At 36.8% G+C, this 20212-nt stretch overlaps 2 protein-coding genes across 4 annotated transcripts; one reads left to right on the forward strand and one right to left on the reverse strand.

The window, feature by feature from the left end:
* Positions 1 to 7420: 7420 nt before the first annotated feature.
* LOC113052234 (thyroid receptor-interacting protein 6-like) lies at positions 7421 to 17344 on the forward strand. 3 transcript variants are annotated; one of them, XM_026216629.1, is made up of 10 exons: positions 7421 to 7505; positions 9223 to 9445; positions 10779 to 10936; positions 11270 to 11374; positions 12097 to 12660; positions 13809 to 13902; positions 14003 to 14172; positions 14280 to 14458; positions 14654 to 14774; positions 15122 to 15253. In XM_026216629.1, the coding sequence occupies exons 2-10, from the start codon at positions 9232 to 9234 to the stop codon at positions 15251 to 15253; spliced, it is 1737 nt and encodes a 578-aa protein (XP_026072414.1). In that variant the 5' UTR covers positions 7421 to 7505; positions 9223 to 9231. The 3 variants fall into 3 exon arrangements, with proteins under 3 accessions (XP_026072414.1, XP_026072413.1, XP_026072415.1); XM_026216628.1 differs by lacking the exon at positions 7421 to 7505 and adding an exon at positions 7555 to 7945 and having other exon boundaries at positions 15122 to 17344; XM_026216630.1 differs by lacking the exon at positions 7421 to 7505 and adding an exon at positions 8012 to 8333.
* A 30-nt stretch (positions 17345 to 17374) lies between these two features.
* Positions 17375 to 18494, reverse strand: LOC113052235 (somatostatin-1A-like). The gene is made up of 2 exons (XM_026216631.1): positions 18349 to 18494; positions 17375 to 17590 (listed from the first exon to the last, which is right to left on the reverse strand). Exons 1-2 carry the CDS (start codon positions 18478 to 18480, stop codon positions 17399 to 17401), a joined length of 324 nt encoding a protein of 107 aa, XP_026072416.1. The 5' UTR covers positions 18481 to 18494; the 3' UTR covers positions 17375 to 17398.
* Between the last annotated feature and the right edge of the window lie 1718 nt (positions 18495 to 20212).

Genomic DNA, 20212 nt, shown 5'->3' on the forward strand with positions numbered 1-20212 from the left:
TAAGAGAGAGCATCCTTTATAACGCTGGGCAGGAAGTCTCATTCAGTCAGGGTGTTTATTTCCTGTGTTAAGCTGCCTTTTCACACTGCTCCTGGGTCAGTTTTCTGGCGTTTCTTATAATGACTGAGGTCCGGATCTAGATGGTCTCTGATCAGGGGAAAAAACACCAAGCTTGAATCCCCCTCTGCTGCCCACGTGCTGGAAGCTCAGCGGGAAAAGTCTCCAGGCCCCTGTGTGTCAGTATTTATATTTGTGTATTAGACCTCTTTTGTGTTTACTGATGACAGGAAAGTGGGTGCTTTTTGATGCATGTTGCATGTTTTGCATGTTTGTATGGAACTTAAGAATTCAGGGAATGAAGGTTTGTGTGTTAGAGTGTGTAGGGTGTGTTGGCCTGCGTGGGCTTATGAGTTATTGTTAATGGGTCAGATGTCCTGTCAACACTGTCCAGGAGTTCAGCTAACCAAAGCAAACGTGCATGAGTCTCTATCCAGGAGAACGGAAACTGTCTCAGAGGAAGTTTGTGCAAATACATCAACTTAGTCATATAAGAATTCCTCTGACAAGCTTGTCTTTTGAGGATTGAGACCAACGGAAAAGCAAATAAATATAAGATCAGATAGAACTGTGCAAGCTAATGCTGCAAAATAAATTGAACCTAAAACCTCAGTCTCAGCTCAGATTTCTAATCTGTATAAATGTAAAATGTCTGCACAATATATATTGCAAAATATAAAACAATTATGTGATAGCAAAGCTGAATTTTCAGCTTCAAGCATTCAGTAACTCCAGTTTTCGGTGTCACATGACCCTTCAGAAATTATTTCTAATATGCTGATTTGTTGCTCAAATAACAGTCAAAAACAGTTAGTGCTTTTTTTGTTGTTCAACATTCAACTTAACCAAATAAAGAAAATAATATATATTTATCTTAAGAATAAACTTATAAGAATAAATAATAACCATTCTAAACACGAAAAGAGCCATATTTAAGAAAACAGTAATCACAGGGGTAATGACAAAATATTATAATAAGTAATATTTCATATATTTATATATCAACTAAATCAAACAAAATCCCAGCTTTTTATTCCTAATTTTCAACAGCTTTTAATAAATTTTATCCACTTATCTACATTTGAGGATAAAATGCTTAGCCAAAATCCTTTATGTATGACTCCAATATTTAATATTTACATTGAGACGTCATTCATGTATAGCACAAACATTGCAGGATAGGTATTGCACCAGAGTCTTGTCAAATTAGGCCTCACCTGCCTCTCTCAAGGGTTGCCGGAAACCTCTGTCTGGCTTCCTGTGACAGGAGAGTGTTTGTATGTGTGTGCTTCTGGAAGCTTGTTATGGGCAATGAGCGGAAGGAAATAGGAGAGTTTTAAAAAAAAGTGATATGGGTGATATCCCTCTCTCACGATTGAAAAACTACTGAGTGACACCTAGAGAAATGCAGCCTGCAGATGTGCAGGAACTATAGAACACCCCCTCCACTCCACTGCCTGCCCCCCTTAAGGCTTCCTGTGAGACACACACAATTATACACACACACAGAGTCAGAGACAGGGATGAAACGCCCGTGCAGGACATCCGACAATAAAGCAGGCAGGAGAATGAGACAGGGGATATGGGGGCCGGTGCAGGTCTCCAATAGCTTAAAAACAAGTGGAAAGTTCTTCACTCATGGTTCATGGAAAGTTTGGAGGGAAAACTTACCAGTGGGCATAAAGACAAAGATAATTAAGTCTGTATGAAATTTTTAGCTTCAGGTTTCTTCAATTAATTCACTCTTCTATCATGCACCAGGGGATGACTGCTTTGACATTGCATTTACTTTTTTTTTTTTTTGTCAGTTTTAGACTAAATATATTTTATTTTATTGCCATCATCTTATATTTAATTGTGCATGGTCATTTCCACTGTTTTCACGTGTAGATTGTACACTTCAATAAAATCGTATTAATGTAATAACAGTGAAGACTGGATTAATAGATGTTGAAAAAGATTACATGTTAAAATGTTTTTTAAAAAAATACAAAGTTATTTAAATCGTAATCATAATCATATTCCACAGATTTAGATTTGGTCAAATAACCTTGGTGAGCAGAAGAGCCATTTCAAAGCTTAAAAAGAATAGAAATATAAAAATAATATTACCAACAACTATATTGTTCAGGATTCTTAAATTAATTTTAGTTCACTCTTTCATTACCCACCAGGCTGCAATATTAGAGAGAGTTTATTACTGTCAGTTAATTTGATATTGCTGCAATATTGCATTTCCATGGTCGCCTTTGGCATCATTGTACATTCAGAAACACTAATCATTTTAATAACACTTTTAAATATAATATTTAACATATCTTACTTAAAATTAGGACTAAATAAGTTAAAAATTAATAATTAATACCAAATACATGCAAATGATTAGAAATTTCCCAAAATTCAGTCAGTTTCTTGTATTAAAGTGAAATTGATCATAATTCTTTTTTACATCACATAATAATGTCAACCATCACAAAAAAGCATATAGGTGTTGAGCATTGAGAAGTTATTATGCAATTACTGAATTCATTCTTCTTTTTTTCTGTTGAAACCTGCACCGTGTTTGTTGATATGAGTCGGAAGTATCTTTTAGACGGGGGTGTTGAGTGCGTGTGTGTCCTTGTGCTCCTATTTGTTTTGATGCTGACTGCATCAATTGTGTCTTTGGTGAGAGGGAAAAAGAGAGAGAGAAAAAAACAACAGGAGAAAAACAGAGAGGGAGATGTGGGTCTAGGCGACTTCCAGGCATTGTGTGAGCTACGGAAGAGAGGGGGCGGCCGAGGAAAAGTGAGACCATTACTAAACGAGCTCGGCCAATTAGCGGAAACCATACAGACTGGCAGCAGCACAGATCCTCAGAGCTGCGTGCCTCAGCTAGTGTCCGGCAGCACGGCCGGAGTGGGCTGGGACCGCTGCATTGTGATTCTCAGAGCTGCTGGGAGTCTCTAATGAGTTTTTATGTAGCTGCAGCCTAGTTGAGTCACTGGTTTTTCTTTCTAAAAATCATGAATCATGGAATGAAAAGGTGGAATAATGTTGTTATGACTAAGATGCACTGAAGATGAAAATGTTTAAGTAGTTTGCTCAAAAATTAACTACCTTTTAGTAGTTAAAAAAGATGATCATTTGAAAAAAGTCTTTCTGTTTTGCTTAAAAACTGATAGTCAATGGGGTCCATAGTATATGATGTACATATTAACTTTCCTTAAAATGTGCAGAAAGAATGATTGCACTTTTAATAAACTGCCTCTTCCTGTTGAAGCGGAGAGATTTGGACATATAAGGACATGCTTTGAGCTCATCCGGTGTGGAGTATGCATGAAGGGGGTTGTTTGTCCTTTTGAGGAAGGTGGTAGGAGGTAAAGGCATGGACAAAAATGGACAATGAAGAAAGTTTGGATGTACTGAAAGAGATCACAGGTTAAGATCAAGTCATATGCAAAAATAAAATTCATGCACACTACCATTCAAAAGTATGAAATCAGTACGATTTTTAAATGTTTTTGAAATAAGTAAAAAAAAAATATTTCAGTGAAGCAAAGCTGAATTTTCATTATCATTACTGCATTCCTTAGTGTCACATGATCCTTCAGAAATCATACTAATATGCTGATTTGTTGAATGTTAAAAATAGCTGTGCTGCTTTTGTGGAAATATTATAAATAAACCATGTATGAGCCAGAAATTATTAACATTCCGAAGCCTAGAAATCTTGATGTAAGTGCTACCCATTTAGAGAATAATGTTTCTCTTAAAATGCTGTGCCAGGATCATTAGACGAGAAGCCAAGTAATCAAGATGTTTGCTGAATTGTCTGCAGCTAAAAATGTGTAAGATATTTTGGATCATGAGTTAACCTCTCTCATAACCACCACACGGCTATTCATAGTCTAATGCAACATTAACAATTATCAGCAAAAAAATCTAAGAACAGTTTCCATAATCAACAATACTCTATTCATATTCCTGTCATTAAGTATTTTTTAAGAAAATTATGCCAAAAGCAAACTCTTGTACTGATATTATAGCTTTTTTTGGTAGAGAATTTGATTAAAATCTTTGGAAATGAATCAGAAATAGTACTTTTTAGTTGTTTATCGTCACCCAGGTCAACTTGGTAACTTTTTGGAGGAGTTGGATGTGTTATTCTCAAACTTCCCTGAGGACTTTACTCCTCTGGTACTACTCGGTGACTTCAACATCCAGCTAGAAAAACCACAGGCTACTTCATCACTCTGCATTCTTCATTTGACCTCAAGCGAATGTCTACTATGGCTAGTCACAAATCAGGTAACCATTTGGACCATCTACACATACTGCTCCACAGACAACACATTAGTAACTCCATTTTACACCTCAAACTACTTCCTCATCACTTTTAACCTCAATCTGACTTCTGACACAACACTCTCCTCTACAGGTCACCTTTTGACACAGTTAACCAGCAGATCCTCCTGTGCACCCACATTAAGATGGGCATCTCAGGAACCGGACTTCAGTGGTTCAAGTCTTACCACTCAGGTAGGTCCTTCAGTGTGTCTTTCTTGGAGTCACAACTTCTGACTACTGGGGTTCCTCAGGGCTCAATGCTTAGACCACTTCTCTTCTCCATCTACATGTCATCGTTAGAATCTGTCATTCAGAAACATGGGTTTTCCTATCACTGCTATGCTGATGAGCCTCAATTCTACTTCTCATTCCAACCTTAGCTGTTTGCATTGCATCTTTTGTGACAGACATTTCTGACTGGATAAAGAACCATCATCTTCAATTCAACCTTGCTAAGACAGAACTGCTCATGGTCTCTGCAGCCAACTCAGCACTTCATCACAACTTCTCTATACAGCTAGGTTTGTCAACCATAACTCCTTCCAGGACATTCAGGAACCTTGGAGTTGTGTTTGATGATCAGTTAAGCTTCAAAGACTGTATTGCTACAACAGTCCAGTCCTGCAGATTTGCATTATACAACAGTAGTAAGATTACACTTCCTATCAGAGCAGGCCACACAACTCTGTCCAATTTGTTATTCTCTCCAGACTGAACTATCGTAATGCTCTTTTGCATGGCAGGCCTTCCGCCATGTACTATCAAGCCTCTGGAACTGATCCAGAATGCAGCGAGAGTGGTCTTCAATGAGCTGAAGTGAACCCACATTACACCTCACTTCATCAGTTTGCACTGGTTGCCAATAGCCGCTAGCATCATTTTCAAGGTACTGATGTTTGCCTAAGACAACTACTGGCTCTTTTTCATCAGCAGCTGACCAATTAAAACTAGCACTTATCTATTCTGTTCTATTCTATTCTTCTAATTGTTTTTTGTTTTTTTGTAAACTTGCTATGAGTACTGTGCTGGACTAACTGAAACTGGTCACATCACTTCTATACTGTTGCTCTCTTGTTTGTCTGATTGCTACTGTTCTCATTTGTAATTCGCTTTGGATAAAAGCATCTGCTAAATGATTAAATGTAAATTTAATGGAAGTCTCAAACACATTTCCTTTTAGTCCGAAGTACACTGGTCATATCAGATCTACTTGTAGACAGACTGCTCACATGAAGACCATTCATTCATACTTTTTCTGTAAATACCAGACCTCTCTTAATGAAATATTCTAAGAGCAGCAATGAGAATGACCAACCTGTTGAACACTTGGCAGCAGAAAACTTTAAGGAGAAAGTGGAGAAGAGAAACTGATACTGGTTCCTGTCAGCCATTTCCTCTCAAGAGCCCTTGACTTTAGTCTGATGGTCACTTAGAGTTTCAGAGAGCCAGACACTGGAGGGTGTCACATTGTGGTCTGTAGGTGAGGGGGCAGATATTATCTAGGCAGGTCATTTAAGTGGAGCACACTGTGTTAGTGTATCATTAAAAATGAAATTGTAATAATTGGTTATTGAAAAAACCAAACCTGGCAAGTAAATCTCAAGGTCTCACACAGGAGGTCTGAGATTCTGTTAATTTGTTAAAATTGGATACCAAAATTTATTTTGTAACATTTCTACAAAGAATTAAAATAATGGACATGCACGTCGTTATTCATACACATTACAGTTTTGTTTAATTATTCAGTTGCTTTTGCATTGACTTGTTTAATCAACTCCAAGAGTTAAATGATAGATTCATCTATCAAAGTGCAACTGAAGACAGCTCAACATTCCATTTCAATTTGAGAACAAGTGATATGCCCGGGATTAAGCTGCCCTAGGCAATAAATAAATCCCTCTTTCTCTCTTCCTTTACAAGGACTGACACCATATGTCATTCCAATATGGGACACACACAGAGGGTATCCCAAAATATGCTTCACAACACCCTGACATCTATGGCAAGCTAATTTAACATTTATTCCTTTAAACTAACTAGTATATTTTTTGTTGTTGTTGTTACTAACATTAATCTCTAAATTAATTGCAAGTAATCCAATAGTAACTTTTTTAAGTATCTTTTTCATTTTCACTAGTACTATCGTGTTTTTTAACTGACACTATAGTTATTCCAAATGTGATGTATTAAATTAATCACAAATATTTATTCATTACTTACTAGTATTTAATCATTTGCTATAAGTCTCTATTTCAAAAGGGACAAGTAACTATTCCAGACTAATTGATTTTTGTCAGCTAAGTCATTCAGATGTCAACTATTCACTTTAAACTATTATTTATTTAGGTTCTTGCTGGTGCCTATTCCAGTTTTTCATAACATTTTATTATAGGTACTAGTAGGCTACTTATTTATGAGACACTATTGTGTGTGTTTATAAACTTATATATATATATATATATATATATATATATATATATATATATATATATATATATATATAAGTAAAATATTGCAACATGACAATACGAACAACAATAAAATAAAAAATGGACTTTAACTGTCAGTATTTCTTAATAGAGAGTGTCTGGGTTTTGTGATCCTGGTTCACGTGCCTTTATCCATGCAGGGCTTTTCAGAAAGTCAGTGTGCATGATGATAATATGAGATTAATACACCATTTTTTTTTCTCAAAACTCACTATAATGTGACGTAATGTAGTTATTGTATATAATAAACTGACGAATTAATGTTTTATGAGCTGGAACGCAGAAGTTTATAGTGCGTTGAGTTTATACTGTTAAGGCCCGTAAACACCAAGCACGATAACTATAAAGATAACGATGAAGATATAGTTCTAAAAATTATTCTCAATATTAAAGAATAGTGGAGTCCACACCACACCCCCTCAGTTTGTTCACAAATCGCACACTGATTGTATCTATCTGTAGTCTTAAAATACTCTATTATGTCTTCTTAACAGCAATAGAAAAATATTGTAAGGAAATTGATCGTAGTTAGTGGAAAGGTAATTGTAAAAACCGCTTGCCATGTGACGTCACTCGTTTGGACTGCTCCACACAGGCCTCTGTCAGACGCTGCTGGATCCTCCAGGAAAAGTAGGTTGCTAAAATGACACCAACAGAGAACTAAAAAGTAGTTCACAAGTGTATTAGGTCAGCCACAAACCTAAAGCGAACACAACTTGCTGGTACTGTTTACTCACAGCGTGTGAGAGTGTTGCTTTTTAGAAGAACAAATCTCGTTTAAATCAGCCGAGGCGACTTGCAGTATTCGCAATATCTAACAAACAAATAAACAGTGTAAACTGTATTTACTGTTGCTCACCGATAAAGTGAATGATCGGTTATATTTTATTTAATGCATAGATAGTTTATTTATAATGCTTAACAGTTTCATTAATATATACTACTTAGAGGTGCACGGGGCATCTGGGACTACATGAACTGAACTTTACAAATGAAACCCCATAGAAATATCAGCTATGGACGCAGAGGCAGATGCTCGGTTGACTCGTAGTCTGTGGGGTTTTCAAAAGGTACGGGAAATTGTTAACGTCCTATTGCTTGAATAACCCAACACAGGACACAAGTTACATTAAATGAGTTAACGTTATAGCAAACGTTCATGCGCGGTAGAGTCGCGCTTTTATCAGTCGATGTAACTTTGCGATGTAACACGGGCTAATGCAGACGAAATCTGTAGTAACACTATATATCACAGATGAACGGGGTTTAAACGATGAAAAACATTGTCATACATACGGGTGATTCATCGGCCTAACAATCCCCGGCTTTGATTACCAGTTTTCACGGATTGCAGGGAAATCCAAGTCGGTGATTTTGGACATTTCTCTGGTTGCAAACTTGCACATTTGTTTGGATCTTGTTCACTGCAGTGATTAGAGATCAGAGCAAAAGTCACAGGTGAAAAATTCATCTTAAGATTTTATTTGTTTCATTACATGATAGCTGGTTATTATCTGGTTCAAGCTGGAAGACCAGTAACAAACAAACCAGTAATTAACATTAGTTGGTTATATTAAGGTAGTAAAAGTTTTTTGTTGTGCTTGATAACTAATCAACCAGCTAATTACCAGTTAGAAACCAGCTACCATCTTAAACTGGACTATCCTGCACAGTTTTAAAGGATGTGTTTGTATTTTAATACTAAAGATTGGGTCCTTTTTCTTATTGTGTTTACAGCATTTGTTAGAATCTTATATTGTTGTGAAGTTTATTTCCTTTGTTTTCATAAGCTTATAATAACAAACACTCCTTAGCACTTGGATACACAGGACATTGTCCAGCGGACACCAGATGGCACAAATGAAAAATTGATCATTACACAACATTTCCTATATTATTTTCATGGACAGACTCCGTAGATAAAGGATTGTGGATTACAGTAAGTGTTGGGGACAATGGCTATTGTTCCAATGGGATACTTCCAATGGGAACGAATACATTGCGAAGGCTGTGCACCTGTGGGAATCGAATGCATGAGTGAGAGAGAAATGCAGTTCAACTAAGGAACCCTGGAATTCCCCTTTTGGCTGAGAATGGTTGCCTTTTCCTGCTTTTTAACTTAGCGCCCATTGTTTTCATGGAAATCATGTGTTGCCACTGGAAACCCAACATCAACCTGTTATGTGTAGTTACAGTCATTTATTTTTGCAAGCTTGGACAGCACTGCTTTAAGGCCTTAACCTATAGGTTTGCAGTAGTTTCTTTTCAAAATGCACAAATAAGACACTTTGAAATTTAAGAAGTTCTACAATAGTGACATCATTTACATTCTGTGCTGTCCTTGTAGAAGACTGGTATGTCTGGCCCCAACTGGATGCCTCCAAGAACGCTGGGTAGCCCAGATAGAGCCACAACACCAATGTCACACTCTGGCCACGCTGGCCCCGCTCTCTACAGACCTCCCAAGAAAGGTCTACCCGACCAGAGGCCCAAATATAACATGTATGACCAAAATGGTGGAACAGGAGGAAATAGCATGCCTGTAAGATATATGGCTACTGGACCTTCAGGTAAGAGCCCTATAACAGTAACATTTTAAGTTTTTTTAGTGCATGTTTGTCCATCACATTTTCGGCTCTGAGAAAATTATTGTATTCTGTTGATACCCTTAAAAAGGATTTTAATCAAGTTAATCCATGTAGTTTAGAATTTAAATATCTTAAATAGACTTCTCTGTATCATATTTGCTGAATGAAATCCAATACTTGTTTCATGCCAGTTTTGAGTTGCTGATTCCAAAAAAAAGTGCCCGTTTTGCTCTAGCATGCATCTCACACTTTCTCGAAAAATATGTTCAGCTTTCAGCAACTGTTGGTGAATAAGGTTGTGCTTTCAACAGCTATGGGTGAATAAGGCTTGCATTTACCCTTAATTACCGGAAAACTGCCACAAAGACATGATTCCTAATTTTCCCTGAGGCATGTTAAAATGGTTTGTTCATTAACACATGTATGATGATTCTGAAGTCAACATTTTATGCCTAATCCTGATTCTGAGGTTAGAATTATTGCCAGTGATGGAAGTCCAAATATGACCCAGATGTTTTCTCTGACATCTATGGGTTGCTGCATCCAAACATTAACAGGAAATTACCGGTACAGATTAAAAAAAAAAAAGTTATTTAATATATTTAAGTTATTTAATGTTGAATAGATCATTCAAATGTATTTCTTTGCATTTTTAAAGTTAAATAATACATTTTTAATACTTGTCATTAAAGGGGACATCAGGTGCCCATTTTCCACAAGTTGGTATGATTCTGTAGGGTCCTTGTGAAATCTGTAACATACTTTGGTTAAAATTCCTCAATGGTTGTTTAAAATGACACCCTTTTTACCTTGTCAAAAACAGCTCTGTTCACAGATACCCATTTTGGTGCATGTCTCTTAAAATGATAAAGAGCTACTGCTCACCACATCCCTTTCTTCCATGGGGCTTGTCAACACAAGACTCATGAAAATATCCATATATGGCTTGGAGGTGGTCTTAATTATATAGCTAACTATCTAGGTAGAAACCTTCTGCAAATTGAAACGCTGGATGACAGTTCAGACTCAAACAGTCCATGACAAACTGGTTGTGTGTTTTTAGCATTTATTTGAAGACAGACATGCCAGAAACCATTCAAATGCGCAAAAAAAAAAAAAAAGTATTTACATGTGAGAGGTTCTTGTTTAAAATGGTTTAGAAGGGTCAACCTTACAAACACAGTTATATATGAAACAGACACATTTTTGAAGCTTGTAATATTATGTTTTTTGTTTAATTTGTATCTTAAGACACACTTTGAATACTATTTGACAGTTTGTGTTTCGTATACTGAACTCATGTTTGTGTGCTCAGGTGTAACCATGCAACACCAGCATCAAGATGATCGCTCAGGGTCTACTACCTACCACCCCTTGTCTACACAATCAGGAGACCGATACTATGCTCTAGGCCAGGGACCTAAAGAAGAACGCCACACATGGAACCCCCACATGGCCAGCCATGAACTTCATGTAAGTGATGCCTGCATCTTCATTTATAATTATTATTTCTCAGCAGGACTTGTTGTGGTGTTCTAAATATCATTGGAAGACAAGTCAGTTGATCAGTTATTCCTTAAACACCCCTAAAAATTGAAAAGGGAAAGTCCCCAGACAATGGAAGTAAATGAGAAGCATACGTTGTTACAGGTTTGGAACAGTGTGAGGATGAATAACTGATGAAAGAATTTAAAGTTTAGTCTGAATTATTTCTTTAAATCTGTTAAAACGTTCCCCTCACATTTAGGCATTGTGTTCCTTGAATGTATAAAATGTGAGTTTTGTTTGTGGCTGTTGTTTGCTTAGAATCTGGGATCAGAGAAGCACATCTCTAATATTGATGCAGAGATAGACTCTCTTACATGCATGCTGGCTGACCTGGACAGTCACCCTCAGAACTCAAGCACACAGGTACAACACACCTATACTGCAACACTTTTGGGTATGCTAAGTGAGTGAATATGTTTAAGGCTGAAATACACTACACAACTTTTAAAATCTGAACAGTTTTTTAGTAAACCCTCACTGCAGAACACAAGATCCAGGGGGCATGGTTGGATCCACATCTAAGGGGTGGAGATTGGTAGGTTTAGGGGTGGAGATGGGTGGGTTTAGGGATCAGGGGGTGGAGAGAGGTAGGTTTAGGTATATTTAAGGTGGGAGGAGTTGGATCTGGACCCAACCACACCCCTTGAATCTTGTGTTCTGCAGTGGGGACCATATCCACATTTTGAAGGCTGTGTTGGAAGCATCTTCTATAGTTGACTGCCTCAGTCTAATAAATAATTAGACAGAACTGTTTATCAACTGTGCATGAAAAAAGTATCATAATGTTTGCTTTTTGCTTGATATCACAGTTGAAGTCTGTTAACTCCAGACTCAGTCTACCCAAAATCTGCAGACTGTCTCAATCACTAGCATCAACTCAACCTGACTGCAAATCATTGTAAAAAGTTGTGTAGTGCATTCTAGCCTTTAGGAAATGTTTAGGATTGTGTTATTGTTGCACTGATTATAATTGTTCTGATTCTGTTTTTGGTTGTTTTTACGAAACTTTGTTTTCAATTTTAAAAGAAAGTTTACATTTTTGTATGAAAGAATAAATAAATAATAATTTCAAATTTTTTCAACAGTTGTATGACAATGTGCCTTACAGCAAGCACCTCCCTAGTGACCGCTATAACCCTCCCAACCAGATGGGGGCTCCACCACCAAGCAGACAATCAATGGGCTACCCCCCTCCACTCCAAAACCAGTACCACCCCGCCCCACCTTACACCTCTACACCTCAGCCAGACTATGTTTACTCCTCTGTTGCCTCTTCCGTCCACAAACCTTATCCACAACCAGTGCCTGCCTCCTATACCACTGCCTCCACCCCAACCGGTCCACGTTTCACAGTACAGGTGAAAACGGCTCAACCCGTCACCTATTCTCAGAGCGGACGGCAGGCAGAGCAAGCTTACACCCCTCCACCACCCAGCCAGCATGCGTCTTACCCCCCTCAGCAAGAACGGCCACATTATGAGACGCAGGGACAGCGCTGGTACCCAGCACCACCACCTCCTGCACAAGAACCTCATGGAGATCCAGCTGCCTATAAGGGGGGGTCAGGAAATATGTCCGGAGGGCGAGCCGGCCAGGGACCACCAGTGAAGAAGAGTCAAGACCAAGTGTCAGCGTATCAGTCTAACAAGGTAAGACTTATTTGTCGTTGAGGTCGAAGCTGGTTTGTCAAGTTGTGGTAGAGATGGAAATTTTCTGTCATGAATATTAACACACAATTTCTATTGAGTGTCATTTACAAAGAAGAAAAAGTTTTCTGGTATTTTTTTTTCAGGTCTGTAACTATCTGTAAGTGAAGTGTTTAATATAAGTTTTTTTTTTTAGCAGTGGGGTTACCCAAGCCTGCTTGAATGCAGTGCGGAAGGTGCCTGTGAGGAAAGATGTGTTGATAATGTGTGTGAGTGCTGCTAAAAGTGTAGGAGAGATTGCTTGGAGGAGGTGTGAGGGTATTGGGTCCATTTTGTAGGATGGCAATTAGCTAAACTTTTGAGAGTGCTTAAGTAGGATATAAGAATTTAATAAAAATAAAATTTAATTAAATTTTAAAATTTTAATTTAATGCATTTAGCAGACGCTTTTATCCAAAGTGATTGACAGTGCATTCAGGCTATCAGTTTTTACCTGTCATGTGTTCCCGGGAAAAAACGAACCCCCCAACGCTTGATGGCGCAATGCTCTACCAATTGAGCTACAGGAACACTAATATAGCATTTATGGCAAATTCAAATATACTGTAATGTAATTTCTGTTGAAATTTGTATTTAAATTTGTTTGTAATTAGACATTTGAAATAGTACTTTTAAATGTTCTATTGAATAACACACTACAATTACAAGTACTTAACATGTGCTTTAGTATGCTAGTCAACACATCAAAATAAATGTTCTACTGTAGGACATAAAAAAAAAAAATATTAAAACAATGATTTAAAAAAACCTTTAAGTAAAACTTTTAATTTGACATTATTATGAATTTTATTTAAGTGTACTTAATTTAAGAGTCAAGAGAGTTATATGCAAGTAAAATATGTTTCCAATAGGCTTTTAAGATTTGAAGCACACTACTAAGTACATACAATACAATTAACTGCACTTTGATTTCACAAAGGTTGTGAATATGTCAGAAAGGTAGTATGATTTTTTTCGTTTTAACTCTACAGAAAGTATGAGACTGTATAAAGAATGCATCTGTATAAGAAAAATCAAATCTGTACAAAGTGAACAGCAGTAATGTTTCATATGTCCAGTTTACTTATAAATGTTTTTCTATGTTCTGCCAGCAAGGGGCAGCACCACACCCAGAGGAAGAGTTGGAACGACTCACCAAGAAGTTAGTGTATGACATGAATCATCCCCCTACTGAGGAATATTTTGGTATGCTCCAATATTTTACATCCTCATTGTTGTGCTTTTGCTTTTACTTGTTTTATGTTTCAATCATTGTAATGGATTTCCCTGTCTATCTGTCTCTCAGGTCGATGTGCTCGGTGTGGGGATAATGTTTTGGGAGATGGCAGTGGCTGTATTGCCATGGAGCAGGTGTTTCACGTGGAGTGTTTCACCTGTATCACCTGTCATGCCCGTCTGAGAGGCCAGCCGTTCTATGCACTAGACAGGAAGAGCTACTGCGAGAGCTGCTATATAGTGAGTTCTATTTATTTGTTGACTTGTGTTTGTTTCTGCCCTTTCATTGCATGTTTTTTCTTTGGACATTCAAACTTTTCTCACATGTTCTTCCTCTCTGCTTGCAGAGCACACTTGAGCGTTGTTCGAAATGCTCAGAGCCCATCCTGGACCGGATCTTGAGGGCGATGGGAAAGGCTTACCACCCTCGCTGTTTCACATGTGTGGTTTGCGGTTGTTGCTTAGATGGAGTGCCTTTTACTGTGGATGCCACATCTCAGATCCACTGTATTGATGACTTTCACAGGTACTCCACAACTTTGTTTTTTTTTTTTTTGCTGTTACTGTGTGGTGTGTAGTCTCTGTTTATATTGATTGACAATCAAATGCAGATAGTGGAATGCCATGTTGTTTTTTTGAATGGATGAGGTTCTACCAAATGTCTGACCAGTTACTACATGGATTTTATTATTAAAACCTTGTTTGCTGCTTCTTTGAACAGGAAGTTTGCTCCCCGCTGCTCGGTATGCAGCCAGCCCATAATGCCAGAGCCTGGGCAGGAGGAAACCGTGAGGATCGTTGCACTGGATCGCAGTTTCCATGTTAACTGCTACGTATGTGAGGTAAGATCTTTGAGGCTGAATTTTGAGGCAGGTGTTTTGCCTGTAGTGTCGTGCCTTAATTAAATTAGAAAAATAAGACATTTTCAGAACTGTTTCCAGTCAAATGAAATCAGCATCAACAAAAGCCATCTTTGCAATGCAGAGGTGACATATATTTAGATGTATTTGCACATTGTTAAATGCAGCTAAAAGGTGGCATGAATGCATTTACACTGCAGTTGCAATTGCATGAATAATACTATGAGATTATTTTTTTAATACAATTGTGAATATGAAATGATGTAAATGCATAATAATAAGTAAAAAGAACTAAATGAGTGCTACAGAAAACTGTTTTTTGGTTGTAGGACTGTGGTCTTCTCCTCTCTTCAGAGGGCGAGGGCAGAGGCTGCTATCCCCTGGACGGACACATCCTGTGCAAGAGCTGCAGCGCCCGTCGCATCCAAGATCTTTCTGCCAAAATCTCCACCGACTGCTAACGCCCTCGTCCCATCACTCTGTGCCCTTTCTCTCCTTCATGCTTATTTTTCCGAATGTACCACCATCTAAACATCCACCACCTGGGATTTCTTTCTCATCCTTGACTTTACGTGTTGATCGCACAAATAATATGAAGTCGTCCCTCTCAGGGTAGCATAGAGCTGAGGAGAAAAATATAGCTCTTGTGCTAAGGGTAGTTTCACTGGAAAGCTGTTTCCTCAAGAATATAGAAAAACAGGTGGTGAATGAAGTATGATGGTTATTGTATAGTATAATCCTCAGCATAAAAAAATGTGAGTCTTGTAAACAGGGTGCATTTCCTCCTTTGGAGAAACAGTCACTTTTACAACACTTAAAATAATAACCTTTAATGGAAATACAGTAACAATGACAGTTTTCTCAAATAATGCCCCAATTCTGCTGGCAGTTGGGGTCAATTCATATTGTCTCCATTCAGATCATCTCTGTTCTTTTATCCTCTCAAAAAACAAAAACGTGTTGTCAGCGGATATCCAGTGTTTATTTTAATACTTGAAATCATGAATGTTGAAGGATATTATTACTGTATTACGTTTACTAGCTTGATATCGGTTCATTATCATTGTGTTCATCATGATGAGAATGATAGTTCTGGTAAAAAGGTGGGAAAAGTTAAACACGGGCAGCTGTTTGGTTCTGATTTCCCTTCAGTCTCTAGACGGTTTATGCTGATTTCTGAAACTCTTACAAGAGACGTGTTGTCAGATAATAAAGGGTCAGTGTATTTAATGACCGCTTCAATGAAGGAAATCTTTTGGCAGGTGTGTGTTGGATCAAAGTGCTTGGTTTCATTCTAAAGCTTAGTAGCTGCTATCAGGTTATTTGAGATTTTTGCTATGTTCAGTGGTTTGTTTTTGGCAGCAGGGTGCATCATTTTCAATGAGTTTGAAAAGTGAGAGAAATAGAGAGTGATTAGTGAAAGAAATCCACTAGGCTAGATGAAACCAAACTCATAACATCAAGGAACTTCGTTGCAATTTTGACTTACAGAATGTAAATGGTCAAGTATGAAGGTTAGGAGGAGGTAAAGCACATACTAGAGATATTACTTTCAGATTGTTACACGGAGATTGTTACTGATTGGGTATTTGTTTTTTTTACATCTTTTCTGTATTTTCTTTATATTCTGTCAAAATGCATTTTTAATGGTCTGGTATTTGAATAATGTCTAATAGCAAGCATTAGTTGCTTAATGCTGTTATATAAAAAGGTTTCAAATAAGGTGTTTATTGTTTGATGCAAAATAATTAAGTGCTGGGGTTTGAGTTTGATGAATGATGCAATTATCTAGAAACTAAAAGCATAAAGTGGCTCAGATGGTTGCATGCTTTATTTATTGATTTGTCTGGAATAGTTTGTAAGATTATTCCAATAGTGTCCATCTGGTCAATTTGCTGCCAAAAAACTTTCTGTAAACCCGTCATTGCAGATGATTGCTAATTGATAAACTGCCCTGGAACTGCACATTCTGTTTTAATGGCTGATTTACTTTGTGAGCTGCCAGTTTATTTCAGGGCACGGTTGGATGAGATCGCTTTTTTTCCTCTGATGTTGATTGTAGGGAGAGAAAAAGGTCAGTTTTATAAATTCATCTGTTTTTACTGCAAATGTGTATTGACTTCTAGTTTGTACTGCCGTTGTTCTGATTGATGGTTGAACTGATGAACTGTGAGAAAAAAAAAGACTTAATGCTGTTTGCATTACATCCCATAGAGCCTATCACACATAAACGCACTTTCCCTGATCACACTTTATTACAGAGGCAATTCAATGACATTGAACCTCTCATGAATTTTTCAATTTAATTTAAACTTTAATATAATCACTAGCAATCAATTCCACCCATGAAACAAATATTTTATAGCATCCAGTACATAAAAATGCATAAACACTCTTTGTACCGGAATCGTACTACTGGTGTCATGTGCTGGTGAATTAAAGAACATTCTTGGTTAGTACAAGATAGAGGAGAAACCGAAGAACATGGAAATTGGTTATTACAATCCATGATGTATGCACAGGACCAGAAATCCTCTTAGTGTTGATGCCTACACAAATATAACAATGTTTGAAATGGTATTGAAATTTGAAACTAAGTAGATTGATTAACAAGAGGTGAAGGTCTTCCAGTAGAAATTCCGGCAGCCTGCTTTGCGTTCCCGCTGGGAGAGGGGAATCTGCCGAATCACTTCATTACGAGCCTCAAGATCATCAAAGCTTTCAAGAGCATCTTTCTCCTCAGGTGCCACCGACTCAGAAAGCTGCTTCAGAAACAGCAGACGAGAGAAATCCTGAAGCTGAAGAGAGAAAAGAACGATGATTCAGAAACTTTTCACTATCAAAAAGAAAAACAAGACTCTACTTTGAAATTGCTTTGGTGCTTAGACAAGCATGTTATTATTTTCTATATTTACTCAGACATTACCTTCACAAACTAAGTGCACTGTAATTTTTTTTTAAGTTGTAATAAAGATTATTGGTGTAGGTTTTACAAAAAAAATACCACTCATTCTTTCACCTTTGAAATTTCAAATTTTGTTCAATGTTTTACTTGCTGTTTATTTGTAATTATTTGTGGTAATTATTAACAATTTCTGAGTAAGGATTGTTTTAAAGCCATTCTTCACTGTACAATTATATTACAAATATCACTCAGTAATTGCTTAGAAAAGGGTTTATTTATTAACATTAAATATTTACATGAACAATGTTTCTTAAATATCCGATATATAGTAATACAAACTAAAATCAAAAGTTGTATCTAATCTGTATTAAATCTGTATTATTTAATCTAAATGAGATAACAGCAGAAATCATGTCCCATTAATGTTAGTGCATTAGCTAACAATTTTCATCAAAATTAACACTTAATTAAACTGAAATAGAAATTTCTTGTAAAACATCCTCCAAAAATGTGTATAAAAAAAAAACTTTTTTTTTTTTTTTTTACAGTTTTTGCCATTTTTCTCATTGTACACGGAAAAATGGTGTAGAAAACACACCGAGTCAAATATGGACAAAAGTTGTAAAAATTTTAGAAAGGTTTCTCTCTCACCTCATTCTCCTTGGAAACCACTTCTGAACGTAGCAGCTGGAGCAGCGTGTCTCCTCTTGGAGCCGAACTGACGCTGCAAAGCAGCAAAGACATGGACAGAGTCACAAAAACCACCTGTAATGGGGAGAACATCTTCTCAGAACTGTAATCGCTGCCTTTTAGAGGGGTTTAAAGGTGGCAGGCTTTTATAGGCACCAAAGGTGGGATCCATGGGTCGATTAGAGAACATGTATTGGTCGAAATTAATGATGGGTGGTGGGTGTAGAGGAGCAGGGCTAAAGGGTAAGGAGACATTTTTGCATGGGGAGGGACTCTCAGTCCCAGTAGGAAAGATGTTTGATAAGGTCACACTAAGATGTTACTTTAGCATCAGAAGCCTTATCAATTCTGTCGTTTGCAACAATATATCATAAAAAAATGGATGGTCTAGGACTTAAATATACTCCTTTTTGACAGGTGAAATGTTATTAATTTCAGTGGAAAGGTACTAATGTACTGGTAGGGTGTTAATTATTACAGGGTGATGATGCTGTTATGTTCCGGTAAGGCGTGTGGTGTCACTTGTAATTTGAAGAGCCATGCATTTCTGTGTCTTGTTCTCACTATGAGGTCCTCATTAGACTAAAGGATTAATGATGCGAAGTGACTCAAATGTTAATAGGTCTGCTTAAACATTATTTCACACCATCTTCCATCTCTGGTGATTTAGTTGACTGCATTGCATATACAGTATACAGAGAGATCCAGAATATGTGATCAAATGTGAGACTCGTTTGTGGATGATATCAATTATGTTTGCAGCTATACGTGACATTAGTCTAAATCCCTCACATAAACCAAGACTTCGAGATCTCAGAGGGCAATTACTCAGACTTGGCCATCTCAATGGGGGGTCATTAACATTTACAAAGGAGAGGTGGGCATGTCAGTGCTATGGGCATCATGCTGAGCATGTAAATCACACCCGTCTCATCCTTGGTTTAATATGCCAGAAAGAAATAAGAATGTTTTTTTATTTGTCTATCTATCTATCTATCTATCTATCTATCTATCTATCTATCTATCTATCTATCTATCTATCTATCTATCTATCTATCTATCTATCTATCTATCATTGTATTCATTATTTATATTCTGACCTGCACTCTAGGCAACATTCTATAAATGAAAAGGGCTGCTGATTTAAATTTAGCTTTAACAAATGTTGCTGTTACTGTCCTATCATTATTTATTAATTTATTTGTTTATTAAATATTTTATTTTTATATTCTGACCTGCACTCCAAGCTACATTCAGAGCCTATGTGAAAGGAGCAGACAAACCCTTTATATATATATATATATATATATATATACACACACACACACACACACAAACACACACACACACACACACACACACACACACACACACACATATATATATATATATATATATATATATATATATATATATATATATAATATAAACAAAATTGTTTATGTGTGTGTGTAATGTATAATTTTGTTATATAATAATATAACATTTTGTATTATGTTAATAAATTATTATTTCAGCTTTTTTATACATTTGTATTAGAATTTTTTTAAGCTTCTTAGCATATAGGCAAAACATAACACAATGTGAATAATTAAAATGTCGACATTTTTTCTGCATCCACTTTACCTATGTATAAAAAATATTACAGTTTAATATAAAATAATTTTCACTAAATAGCAGGCAGGTTTGATATGATGATTACAAATACATTGCACTTACATAGTCACATAATTATTTTATTTTACTTTATTTTATTTATCAGTATACACAATCATACAAATATTCCCTAAACAAAGCCTTTTTTACGTGCTGTTGATCCACAACT

Source organism: Carassius auratus, chromosome 32 (assembly GCF_003368295.1).
Source record: "Carassius auratus strain Wakin chromosome 32, ASM336829v1, whole genome shotgun sequence".
Lineage (NCBI taxonomy): Eukaryota > Metazoa > Chordata > Actinopteri > Cypriniformes > Cyprinidae > Carassius > Carassius auratus.

Excerpts from the sequence above, each read along its gene's own strand:
- LOC113052234 (XM_026216628.1), top strand. The coding sequence starts at position 7,892 with ATGGACGCAGAGGCAGATGCTCGGTTGACTCGTAGTCTGTGGGGTTTT. Across the intron at positions 10,937-11,269 it reads TGGCCAGCCATGAACTTCAT|AATCTGGGATCAGAGAAGCA; the intron begins GTAAGTGATGCC and ends TTGTTTGCTTAG. Across the intron at positions 13,903-14,002 it reads CCCTACTGAGGAATATTTTG|GTCGATGTGCTCGGTGTGGG; the intron begins GTATGCTCCAAT and ends TCTGTCTCTCAG.
- LOC113052235 (XM_026216631.1), bottom strand. The coding sequence starts at position 18,480 with ATGTTCTCCCCATTACAGGTGGTTTTTGTGACTCTGTCCATGTCTTTG. Across the intron at positions 17,591-18,348 it reads TGGTTTCCAAGGAGAATGAG|CTTCAGGATTTCTCTCGTCT; the intron begins GTGAGAGAGAAA and ends TTCTCTCTTCAG.